Consider the following 13,712-nt stretch of genomic DNA (forward strand, 5'->3'; position numbering starts at 1 on the left):
AGGAGTCAGGAGCACTCAAAAAAAAATGGATTTTATTAGCTACCGTGCATTTCTCCCAAGGCTGATTTACTGTATGCGAGGAGGAGGATGAAAAAGGGAAAAAATAAGAATCTTCTTCTGAAAGAAGAATGATATATTTGATTGTAAGGAGCCTCAGTTGCTCATGACTTTCTTTTGTCAGACAGAGAAATTGTTGGATTCACAAGATCTGAGTCAAGACTCCTTCAGTGCATCTGCTGTTTCCCAAGGAGTGAATGTACTGAACTGAAGGAGTGCTGGTGGGTGGGAGTGATGGCTGGGGAGAGGGAAAGCTGGGCTTCCTAAGGGTGGAGGGGGAGAGATCAGCAAGCCTTTTGGAATTGCTGCTAGCAATATACCAACAGCATTTCTCAGAGTAAATTTATGTTCGGACGAACTGCTAGTCACTGACAGAAGTAAAAAATAATTGAATCTCAACGTCTCATTCTGAAAAGGTAGCGTTTTGGTGAAGAGTTCTGCTTCAGAGCTGCATTACTGCAGTGGTTTTGCCAAGGACAGTGCAGGGTTGTGATGGGTGTGTGAGGCAGCTTCAGGAGCCCCGATTTCAGCCCGCTCACCCTGCATGCAGCATTGGTAGTGCTGTTTTACAGAGCTCATTACAGTAGCACAGATCGCTTCCTCAGGTTATCTTACGGGCTTTCTTTTGCTTGCCTTCCTCCTGGCTGTCTGGCAGAAATAAGGGATGAATAATATACCTGCTGCCAGTGACAGCTGCTGTTATGCACCTCTCTTCTTCTGTCCAGAAAAGGGCCATTCACAATATAACGCAGGAAAAAATGCTCCAAGAGGCATCCAAGGAAGAGCTCCACTGTTTCCTGGATTTCTGCTTTTATTTGTTCTAATAATTACCTGCCCAAAAAAAAAGGTTACCCAACTTACTTGTGACTGAAATATGAATATTGACTTGCAATAGTTCAAGGACAGGTACAAATAAAAGACGCACAAGAGCAAGGAAGGGCAGTTAGCAATGTGATCCTGAATAAGAAGTGTTAATATGGAATGTCTTTTGACCCTGTTAGTGAGTGAATTATCAGTATTACTGCTTTTAACACTATTCTTTCACTCTTTTGCTTCTGGCATTGCTGTAGCAGTTTGACTAATATTGCCAGATGTTGATAAATCTGCATCTAATGCAATCCTACTTTCAATATCAATATAGTCTGTATAAATTTAGAATACGGTGGGCTAGTTGTCTCATGTTTTACCTGTCCTAGGCAAAATGTTCACTATTTTCATTAGAAAGATAGGGCATCATTACTGATGTTTTGGGTGGTTTTTACAAGGAACTTTTATGGTTCAGTAGAGCAGAGGGAAACTTTTCTGGCAGATTCTTTTCACATAGCTTTAAGTTTCTCAAATGCATCTTTTTAGCTCAAGTTGTCTTCACACCCTCATGGGGCTGGGGGTGGGGGGGCGGGAAGGGAAGGACACATTTCAGAACACTAACTTCTCTGATCCTAAATTGCACCCAAGATAGGTGGGATGAATTCTCCTTCTAAGGTTTCTGTCTCTGCCCACTGGCCATTTTGAGAGGCTAGACACGTAATGGTTAAACAGCCAACTTCAGCAAAATAAACCTCATCAATTAAAAAGAAAGACCAACTAAAATATGCCAATAAAACAAATTACCAAGCCGCTTAAGGGGGAGAAAAATAAATTTGGCTTGAGGGGTTTAAATTTCATCTAAATCCAAATTCTCTTTGGACTTGATTCCCTGTGGTTTTCCCTCCTATGTCTCCACTCATACTAGGAGCAGCACTAGGTATGTTTCACCCCAGTCCTGTTTAGAGGCATTCGAAAAGAGATAAAAAAATGCATGGAGTTTTTCTGCAGAGGGTAACCTCAGTGATTGACAGTCCTTTTTCAGCTTTGATTGTAACTTGGTAAACGACTAAAAGGTTAGGCATAGTTATGTTTTCCAAAGAAGACAAGGGACCAAGCTGTGTCTGAGAATCTTTACTTAACATCTGCTTTCCTTTTAGCTTAATGAGGAAACACATTGCAACAGCCTTCCTCCCCCTGCACCTCCCAGCAAGACACCTTTTCCTTGCAAAGTTCTCCTTGTCAAACCATCCAGCAGTGAGACGTACCACACTGAAAGCTGCATCTTTCCCCTTCACCGTCCCTCTCCAGGCATGCCTGTGCTATCTCTGATGAAATCGATGTACTGCTTTATTACTCACAGAATCACAGAATGGTTGGGGTTGGAAGGGACCTCTGGAGATCATCCAGTCCAACCCCCTGCCAAAGCAGGGTCCTCTAGAGCACATTGCACAGGGTCGCGTCCAGGCGGGTTTTGAATATCTCCAGAGAAGGAGACTCCACAACCTCCCTGGGCAGCCTGTTCCAGTGCTCTGCCACCCTCAAAGTAAACAGGTTTTTCTTCATATTTAGATGGAACTTCCCATGTTTCAGTTTGTGCCCATTGCCCTTGTCCTGTCACTGGGCACCACTGAGAAGAGTCTGCTGCAAAACATGTGGAAAGCATGATTTTCTGGTCCTTTATGATGATGGGAGCTACATGGATTTAAATAACTGGCCGCAGGAAATGAAAATAATGCGTCAAGTCCTTCAACTCATTCTGATTGCAAGCCTTAGTTTTATACTTAGTTTACACCAAATTATTTATAAAATAAACTAGCAGGTTAATAAAGAGCAGTGCAAAATAATGCAGAAACGTCTTTCAAAATAAAGAATATATCTCACTAAATAATATGAAAAACAAACTTTCTAAACTTCCTCTTAAACATTATTTCAAATTGTATTCATTTTTATCATTTCTTTAAGCTTGATAAGAATTCAATACAAATACAATTTATTCTAGGCAGGAATACCAGCCTTGCCTGTATTAAGATTAGCTGACACTTCTGGCTTTGTAATGTGTTTTCAAAATCCTAACAAGTTTATCAAATTGAACTGAAATAATCACAACTTTGTTAAGCTGCGCAGGCTTAATATTTTTTTAGTATTTCATTGGATTAAACCAATTGTTTCTAGGAAGCAAAACTAAGGGCAAATATGTGGTTTTGTCTGTGTTAAAACAATTTGGCAATATCTTTTGAATATTGGATGAGTGTTCATTAGTAATAGAAGTAGATATTAATTTAAAAAACATGAACATAGGCACAAGAGGACTGATATAAAGTTAATTAAAGCCTGATATTTGAACATGTTTACAACCTTGCAACTGAAATAATGTACTTGCAGTGTATTTTTTCTGTGTTGCTGTGTGTATAACAGTAGAAATAATATGGGGATTGCATGCAGCTATACAAGACTAATACATGGTTTGGATTGTTCTTTTTATTAGCATCTAGTTTTCTTCTTTGAACCTAAAATTCATGCAAAATTAAAAACATGTTTTAAGTTGCATGTGCATAAAAGCCTTTAACTTTTGTAATATAGAAAAAATATATCATCCCTTTCTGCTCCCTGGGTAACAGAGGCAAATGTTAAACACACACACACACAAACCCTCAAAAATTAACTTATTTTTTAATACCTTGGAAGTATGTTTTCCACATCCAGGAAGGTTATGGAAAAATGAACACTGGAAATCTTAGTGAAAACTAAATTCCTTAACTCCTGCTGCTCTGCAAGATGTAATGAACAGTTTTCCACATATATTTTTCCACATTTGCATACAGAAGCACAATAGTGGCTCTCTAGAATACTTTTTTTTCATTTTACAAGAATTAACATTAAACCTGGACTTCAGTATTAATATTTAAGAGTCCTCCCAGTTTCTTTTTAGAAGTCAGAATGCACTTTAGATACTTATAATAAACATGAAACAAACTAAAATAATTTTGTGTCTTCTTGCTTTCATCTTTTGGTATTTCTGAAACTTTTCTTCGTTCATTGTTAAAAAACCTTCTTATTAGCAACCTGTGTTTTTCTCCCTATATAGGAATAAAGCTGTACAGGGATCTATCTATGGCTCATGGGAATCTCCTCCCTTTTTTTTCTTTTTTTTCTGTCTCTCCAGATCATTAAAGACCAGAAGCTACTGGTGATAGTTGGAGGGATGCTTCTGATTGATCTTTGCATCTTGATTTGCTGGCAGGTTGTGGATCCTTTGAGAAGGACAGTGGAAAAGTATAACATGGAGGTATGTCCTCAAGCCCAAGTAATACTTATGGTTGCATATCAATATCTACAGCTTTCTGTAAGACCAAGCTAAAGATGCACTAGGTTATATGAAAGCAGGTGAAGCTGTGTATTTGGGGGCAAGAAGGGTTCTGTTTTCTAAAAGCAAATCGAAATGAAATAACTGCAACCAAAAGAAATTGTATCTGTAGTTGAAGGTGCCACGTTTCTGTCACTTCTGAGAGATTTTAGATGAAAGTGTTGTAAACACAGGAGAGTACTCTGCTAAGACTCTCTATCAGAGTTTGTTGCAATAAATAATAGATTATCAAAACCCATTAGCAGATTTCAATAAGAGCTTATTCAAGATAAGTACAGGAGAGGTCACTGCTTAGACTGCATTCTTTGTGGAGATGTTCAGGAATTATGTTACCTACTGCTATATTTATTTTCAGTAATAGTGCGTGCATACATACATACTGATTGTTCCTATTTTAATGTCATTCCCAGAAAGGTCATGCTAGAGATTTTGATAGGGAGCAGGTAATAGCTTAATGCCCCTTGTACAAATTTTCCAGTGTTCTAGAAGTAGAGCTTTCTGGACAAACTGACAACAAGAAACATGGCAGCAACAATGCAGAACTAGGAAAAAAATAAATTCTATCTGTATGCAGATTAACAGTGTTTGAGAGTTTATTACCTCCAACATGGAAACTGGTGGTATCTGAAAACTAGATTATATGAGGACAATCTAGAAGTGTTATTCTGTTCTCCAATACTTGGCAATCAGTAAGAAAAAGAATGGTAGTTTTCTCTTCTGATATCAACGTTTGCAAGAAAATATATATTACATTGTTTTTACTTTGTTCTTACTTTGCAGTGTAGCTCTGGAATTTTATTAGGAAGAGATTTTACTGTTTATTTGAATATAATTTGTAGAAGATATCTTAGAACAATGCCTCCTAAACTGCAAGGGATGCCTTTCACGAAATCATTCTAGAGTCTGAAAAGATACCTCTCAGTCATTCCCTAGAGCTTGAACTCTTTTTCAAGAGATTTCTCAGTTCTTATGGTGGTCAATAAAAAATGGAAAATGTAACTGAAATTTTTCTTGTGGAGACACTTCTGCTCTATGTTTGTAGAGCTTGAAACAATAGCAGCTTGTCGGTAGCCTTGTGTACTTCATTTCATTCCAACTGCATTGCAACTGGTATTTCAATTATCAGTGTTGTTAACTGTTTCACTGCTCATATAAAACCAAACATATTATGATGAGCAGTCACTAAATCCAATTGAAATAACACTCATTTCAGTGCCGTGGGTGAATGAGTTAGAAGGACTTTCACTTTTTTCCCTGATCAGAGGGAAGCCATAACTAAAGAACCTGATATCTGGTCTTAGCAGAATCACTCGAGTGAAATTTCTGTGGACAGCAGCAGTAACTGTGAAGTTATCAAAGCATAAATACCATATATTTGAAAAATAATGTTTACTGCAGTTTTAAATGATTTCAGTTTCCATCTGAACTTATCAGTGTATATTCTTTGATGGTATAATGTATACCACTAAAAACTTAGTGGGTTTGTTCCACATTTGGTGCTATCTAGACCACGGGGCTGCACACCAGTTGCCTGAACTTTGTACTAGAACTGGAATTCTCTGGGAACTGTGTAAGCCCATGCAAACTCATATTCACTGAATGCACACACAAGAATGTGTAATATTTTGAATACTCAGCATAGAATTGACTTAAACTTATGTTGAAGCTCTTTACTATTACTATAAGTTGTGCAGAATTTTTTTTTAAGCTAATGGATTTGGGGAGGGAAGGAAATAAAAGTATTATGCAAGCAAATTTGGTCATTAAAATACTGTATGTATGTTTTTATCTTATACAAGCATTGAGGTGAACTGAAATTAGCTTTCATGAAGCACACCTCTTCAGGTCTCAGAAACTCCTTAGGAGAAGCAAATGACAATTGTATTTACTTTATTATTATTATTATTATTATTATTATTATTATTATTATTTTAGTTTGCTTTTTTTAATTTTAGTTTTAAAGTGCATTCTGCAATGGTGAATTCTTTGACTTGCCTGAGCAGGTTTTATCTTTTGTGTGTTTGAAAAGTACTTGCCACATAGTAAACACTACTGGAGGCAAGTTTCTGTTTCATTTCAGGAATATTGTGTCACGTATATTCCTTGTCCCACTTGCTGCTATGACATAATTTTAAAGGGATATTTTCTCTCAGTTAAAGTTGATCCAAGTGATAGAGACTAAACTAAATGTAGGCTACAAAGTTATGAATGCAATGTCATTCTAGCTAATGAACCATTTGAGTGCTGTTTTAACTATGAATACTCATCGGCTTCCTATGTGAAAATTCTCCCTTCAGCCACTATTGGGTGGTCCTCTGTAACTGTGTCTTCATAAACACATCAATCAAAGTAACCAAGACGAGAGCCTAAAAACTGACAGTGTCCTTTGCTGTTTGGTATTATTCACAAAATAATTCATTTGAATACCTCCACCAGCAAATTACCAAGCACTTTTTAAAAATCCAAACTTCTTTTCCAGAGTAGTTTGTAAAGTCAAGCTATCCATGTCTTAAAAGCTGAGGTTAGGCAGTCTACATCTAAAAATGCAAAGGGAAATGAAGGTGCTTGTGATGACTCTCAACCCTTGACAGAAGGAAGAAATCAGATGGGATGTGGGGTCTGTCAATTTTCAGACTGGTCTCTGGCATCCTGACCCTAGATGTCAGGTTTCCTTATGAAAAGCATATCTATGGCTGCCATAAGAGATCATGGTAAAAGTTTTAATAACTGAGCCCTAAAACATCCAGATCCTCCAACCATCACTAGGGCAGTTCTTTGGTATGTGATATATAGACAAAAAAATCGTTTGATAAAAGCAAATAGGTTACAGATAAATGCAGAGACCACTTTAAAATTTCTGTAGCTCTACACTGATCTCCAACAGAACTGTAAGGTTCCTCCTATGTACACTTCTTACAGAGTACTGTAGGCTTGATTCTCACATAACACAAAAGCATTTTCTGACGCAAAATGCTTTTCAACTTCAAGCAGCAGTGTTAAAAAAAAGGCAATTAAGCCATAACATTACCTCTATTCATCTGTTTTGCTTGTTGCATCAGCTGTAATATTTCTCCTTTTGCTAATGTTTCAGACCAGTGAAGAAACCAATAACTTTTTTCTCACTAGATTCTTCCTAGGCTGAACTTGGAATTTGCTGCTTTCATCGTAAATCACCTTTTTTGTCATAATCAAACTGTTCTGCAGATATGATCAAATCTCGACTAGGTTCCTGACAGACTGTTTCTCCCAGTTGTGTGGAGTGCATCCTCCCTCACCATCCTGCCGGCCAGGTTCTTGGGCTCGACAGGCCATGATGAATTACGGTGCTTCTGTGTATGCAGCTGTGGAAGAGCTTTGCCCTGGTGGCACAGCTCTACCGCCTTTTTCCAACCATCTGGATTTTGTTCTGGTTTCTTAAGAAAGCAATGTTTGCATGCCAGGGTGCTCTGTGCAGTTTTTTCCTACTGCCTAACAAGCTTTGTTTACCAGTTTCAGTCAAACCTGACAGAGCAGATACAGCTCTTAAGGACGTAGCGCTGCTACAAATTTGATGGAAACAGCTAGCTGTGTGGAGGAGAGGTTCTGATAGTGTCTCCCCTAAGACAAGGGTCACAGCGTGAGTTTACCCCTCTGTCTAAAGACAAACATTATAAATGACCTGCTAAAGGGAGCTTTACACTTAATTAGACATGGGAAATCCAGCCACAAGACAAAAAAAAATACATAGGAAACCAGCTTGCTCTAATTTCAGTTGCTCACTGATACACCTGTGTTGGAATGAAACCACAGTTTGAAATAGCAAAATCCTTTACAAAGTGGAATCTGTTCTCCCTGTGCAATAGCTGTATCACAATTCAATTAGGTACTTACTACAGTCCAGTAAGTCTGCATGTAGACATGGTCATACTCACCTCTCACTCATAATATAATGATGGAGTAATTCTACTCTAGAGTTTAGCTTGAAAGCCTCTGACTGGCTTGTCTTCTCCCAACACAAATATCTGTGACACGGATTGAATCACTGTGGCCTTGGAAGGTAACCAATGATAATGTTTAATAAATTAGAACTTGTATACTAGGGGAGATGGACTAGATTTTCTAGTTCCCAAGGTAAAAAGGTCTTGCATTAGTGTTAGACTCAAGAAAAGTAATACTTTGCATACTGGATGCCAATATTTCTTGTAGCGTTTTAAAACCCGTTTATCCAGGGCAGCAACCTTTGCATCCCATGATGTCTTAGTACCAGTTATGTAGTTATCTCTGCAATGTTTCCTCTTATGCAACCATATGATAACATTATCAATATTTTAAAATAGACTTCATTCTGATATCTGGAATACTGGTATTTAAGGTTTCACACTGAATTTCCTGGGATGGTTATAAACATGAAATGGAGAAAAAAACAGAACAAAGTACCATTTTAGAAGATACAGAAGAGAAAAACAGATCAATGAAACACATCCTGTTTGGGCTTCTAGCATTGATATAGAAATAAAATGTGGAAACTAAGAATGCCAAATTTTATATGAAGACATTGCTATAACAAAAATATCAATATGCAGGAAAGATTGAGTAGGCCATGCCAGTGGCATAGTAGTGCAGTCTGTTAAAGAAAACTTGGGAGTAAATTCAGATTAACAAATTAATCATTTCAGTGAGTGAGGCAGAATTCCTATGCATCTCAAGTGTATAACTGTGCAATCAGACACACATTACTAAACAACAGGCCAGAAGGTCAGCTTTGACTGACATGTTGAGAGAGTCATAAACATTGCAAGAGTAAAAAATGGATATGTAAACTGGACAAATGTGCTGCTCAGACTAACTCATTTAGGAGCAGTGACTGCTTCATAATTCAACAGATTAGAGAACCCACAAAGAGAGAATTAACCCTTGATTTCATTCTGAATAGCATACAGAATTTGTTCCAAAGCGTTGATATTTGAAGAACTTTTCTATAGATGCACATAAAATGTTCTTAGCTTTGATAGCTTTGAAGAAGCAACAACCAAAAAAGATCAGTAGAGTGGTACTCAACTTCAGAAAGGGGAACAACATAAAACTGAGGAAGCCTCTTAAAGAGACGCTAAAGAGGACACTGTAGAGAGTTAAATCTTTGCAGGTGGCCTGGAGAGTATTAAGAATATCACACTGGACATGCAGAGTAAATGCATGCCACACATCAAGTAAGACTTGACTAAGAAGAAACTCAGCATCATGAAACAGCAGGAAGACATCCTTCAAAAAAACAAAGTTGTATCCAGATGAGGAAAATAGAAAGGATCATCAAGTCTGGTAATTTAAATGTAGAATGCAATAAAGCAGGCTAAAAAAAGTCTTGCAAAATGAAAAAAAAAAAATCTTTCTCTAAATATCAGTAGCAGGAAGTTTGCCAGGGAATCTTTCGGGACAATATTTGATCAGAATATAAGAGCATTACTTGCAGAAAACAAGGCCATGTAGAATGATTAAATGATTGCTTTGCCGCTTTGGTCAGCAAAATTCTTTGTGGAAGAGCTTGTGGAGATTGCTATGCTAGAACCCTTCTGATGAACTCACTGAGGACGGACTAGGAGTTGCTGGTAGAAATAGAGAAACTGATCAGAAAGAAATCACTGGAAACAGATTATATTCTCCCAGGCTTTCTAAAGCAGTTCAAAGGAGTAATAGTCAAACTACTGACAGCAGCATGTAATCATTAGCTCAGAACTGCTTTGATATCTGAGCAAAAAGTTGCAAATGTCTTGCCATGTTTGCAAGACAGAGTGGAAACCTCAAGCTTGTAAGTTAACGTCTGTAGCAGGCCGACTTGTAAAAATTATAATCAGGAGTGGAACTAGAAATAAATATGCTACATTGAGGAAGAGTTGACATGGCACTTGAGAAGGAACGAATCATTCAAAAACTCAGTGAAGTCCTTTGAAGAAGCCAGCAGGCATGTGAACAGAAGCTGACGCAGCCTGCTAGGTCTCCAAAAAGGACTCAACAATTTCTTTCATCAAAGGCTCTCATGGAAATTAAATAGCCATGGAATAAGAAACAAGCCCTCAAATGGATATAAAATTCTTTAGAAAAAGGAAACAGAATTAAGGAATAACTAAAAGTTCATTTTCCAGGAAGGAGGGATGTAACCCATGGAATCCTTCAGGACAAGTTCCAGTCTCTGTGCTGGGACCTGTGTTGTTCAGTGGAAGAGGAAGTGAATAATGAGATGACAAAATTTTAGTGGTTATAGTAAGTTATTCCAGATAGTGAAAATTATGATTGTGAAGAATTCTGGAGGGACATTGCGAAGCTCAACATAAAGGGAAAGGGTCTTTCCTCATTGCAGCTGCGGCAGCAAACCTAAAGGTTATCTCATTTGCTGTGCAAAGTTTTACTGATACAGAGGAAGATGGGATTTTAGATTTTGATTTTAAGTTCAGCCAGAGGAAACCCATAAATAGACTAGGTAATTCAGCACAGCTTTCATCTCTTTCAATAAAACAGAATAAGCCTGATTTAAAACAACTAGAACTGCCTAAGACTAATCCAAAACAAAATCGCAGTGTTAGTCAACTTGACACAACTCTGGGTGCCCAAAGATGTTGAATATATTCTCAGTAGATGGATGCAAGTGCAACAAGACTGGAGAAATAAATGTTGTTCTTGAGTATCTGATTGTCTTTTCTGTGAGACTGCTTCTAGTGTAGTACCTGAAGAAATTAATATTACAGAGATATTATTTGGGCTATAGGTGAATTCATCTAAACATACAATTCTAGAAGTTACTCATAGTTGTAATGCCAGGCCACTGATCAGTGAGAGTTGTGTGGACGCAACTGAGATGTGATGTAAAGAAAACTCAGGAAGGAGTTCATATAGTAGGTGTGAAAGGAAAGGAAGGGTAAATGCATGTCCAAGGTGAGCATCATGCTATACCCTAGTAGTTAGACCAGTTAACTAAGAGTAGAGGCCACCAAATATAAAAATTTCCTGACAGCATTTTGTCTTGTGAAATGGATTTTTCTGTGAATTTTTAAACAAATGATATGTGAAAATTGGGATTCAACTGCACAGATGTAAATTGAGTATCATTTTCGTACAAAATTTTACTTAAGTCCTAGATTAGTTGCCTGCATGCTTTTCCAGGGTTCCTTCATATTCTTTAATATTCTTTTTAAACGCCTTTTTTTGCAGCTTTTATGATTTTTTTTTCTTTAATACTTGTCTTCAGTCATGACACTGCTGTTGTAAGAACTGGAAAATACTCTGGACCAAAATTATATATAGAGGAGGGGAGGGGGTGTGTGTTTGTATACACATGAGAAAAATGTGGGAGTAACATAGGTCTGGAATTGGTAAAGATGTCTGGTTCAAATTCACGTGCTCCAGTAGAATTATGCCGATTCTTTGCCGTTTTGAAACAATCAGATCATGTTCTTTTCTCTTTCTGCATATGTATATATGCATAAACAGATGTGTTTAGGAGGTGTTTACATTGTGCTGTTGGGCTATTCAGTCAGCTAACAGCTGGATTAGAGAGAACTTTGTCAAATGTACATTATGAAATTAAGAATATAATTGGCTGAAGTAGTTTCTGGGGGTGTTCAGCCTAATGCAGGTCAGAGCTCGTTAGTCAATTTGTTCTCTAAATATCATTACGCCCATCTGTTTCCCCTACTATTTTTTAAATAAATTTAATTTCTTTCGTTCCAATTTGAAATATTACAGACCGTGGGAGCCAAATGTCTCCTGAAATCTGTAGCCTGCTTTCATACCCTGCCATGGTACCTCACAGCAGGCAGCCCGCCAGCAGTAGCTGAAACTGAAAACTCTTACTTGCATCTGCTGGGGCCCACCGGTGGCTGGCAGCCGTTCCAGAGAGGACGAAAATGAATGGCCATTAGAGCCAGCTGTAAACCTTCCACCGGCCCAGAGGATCTAGAGCAGGTCCAAAGAAAGAGTAAATATTAAAGAGCAAAAGCTGGTTTACTTCTCTTTCTCATTTAACATCAGTTTCCAAGGAAACGGAACAAAACGTGAGAACTGGGAGCCAGCAGCTGAGATTGACTCAGCTGGTGTCTAGTCCTGCTTCTGTTCCCATGGAAACACATATCAAATTGACAAAAATAAAGAAACAGGGCAGGGTCAGTTCCAAAATGGCGGGATGAATGGCTGCTGCTTCAGCTACTTAATAAAATGAGGCTTGCTGGTATTTATTCCTCTTCAGTAAGCAATTCCAGTTTTAGTTCTGGCTCCATTACTCACTTCCCAATAAACGCTACTTCCCAAACTCAGGAACGTAGGAACTCCTATCGTTGTCAAGACTTGTAATTCGTCTTGTTTAGTGGCTTGTTTGCAACAATGACTGGCACAACTACTTTCAGAGGTGGATGCTAGAAACGTGTAGTGCACACCTGAGAGTTCATCTGTCACCCTTAAATTTTCAGCCATGGTTCATAACGAGTAGTGACTTGAAATCTACGGTTGTGTATATCTCATAACTGTTTTATACGCTCACTATTTGAATACTGCTGTTATTCCCATAAATGTCAGTTGTTTTTGACTCTTGCTAACTTTTCACAGTTCACTGTAACTGCTTATTAGGCACTGTGTGAAGAACTTCCTTTTTCAGTTTTGGAAATGTTTCTTTTCAGTCCCATAACATACGTTATTTTTCTTTTAGGGAAGAAAAGAATTGAATCTTCCACATCTACTTTTGCAATACCATTCATTATTATACATCTGTGTGTTTACTATACAACCTTATTTTCCTCTTCTCTCTTTGGTAAACAGTCCCGATTTTATTAAGCTCTTTTTCCTATGACATAGAAACTCTAAAGCATCCTCTTTAGTTAGGATGACTGATGTTGCATATTTTAGAAGATCTGTGTAATGGTTTTATCTGTTATTCATCCTGTTCCTTATGGTTAGTGTATTCTTTTTCACAGTTGTACACCATTAAACAAAATTTTGGACCTTACTGTCAAAGTGATTCCCAGATCACTTCCATGCACTAATTAAGACCCTGAAAAATGTATAAGTAGTTCCACTGTTTATAGGTGAAAATGGCTTTACAGTAACTGAAATCGGATTGTATTTGTCATCATATGGCCCACTCAGTTACTCTCCTCACAAATCTTTAGACTCAACATTTTTGTCTGCATATTTTCCTGCTTGTGCTGTTGAGTAACACTGATTTTAGTATGGAATTATGGTTCTTAGAGTGGAAGTATTACTCTAGAATATGGAAGCATGAGATTGATTTTTTTTTAACGTATAATTATTGTTACTTGTGCTGCTGTTATGTAGTTACACTTCTGCCTTGGTGCTGCTGCTTTGTGAACACTTTGCTGTAGCTCCTCCAGTTCTGAGGACTCAGCGGCCAGAGGTGCCCAACAAGACCCATCCTTTCCACTGCATTTGGCAATCCAGACTATTGTTCTCCCTCTGGGATTTCAAGGTGTAATCCCCAGTCCTAAGAGAAACAGACTATTGGAGG

The 13,712-nt window shown here is 37.8% G+C and overlaps 1 protein-coding gene across 1 annotated transcript in view; it reads left to right on the forward strand.

Moving 5' to 3' along the window:
* Positions 1–13,712, forward strand: part of GABBR2 (gamma-aminobutyric acid type B receptor subunit 2) — a 523,105-nt gene that overhangs the window by 375,608 nt on the left and 133,785 nt on the right. Inside the window, exon 13 of the mRNA XM_068396715.1 lies at positions 4,028–4,150. Coding sequence (XP_068252816.1) covers positions 4,028–4,150 — 123 coding nt within the window. The remainder of the gene's footprint in view (positions 1–4,027; positions 4,151–13,712) is intronic.

The sequence above is a fragment of the Nyctibius grandis genome, chromosome 3 (assembly GCF_013368605.1).
Source record: "Nyctibius grandis isolate bNycGra1 chromosome 3, bNycGra1.pri, whole genome shotgun sequence".
Taxonomy (NCBI): Eukaryota; Metazoa; Chordata; class Aves; order Nyctibiiformes; family Nyctibiidae; genus Nyctibius; species Nyctibius grandis.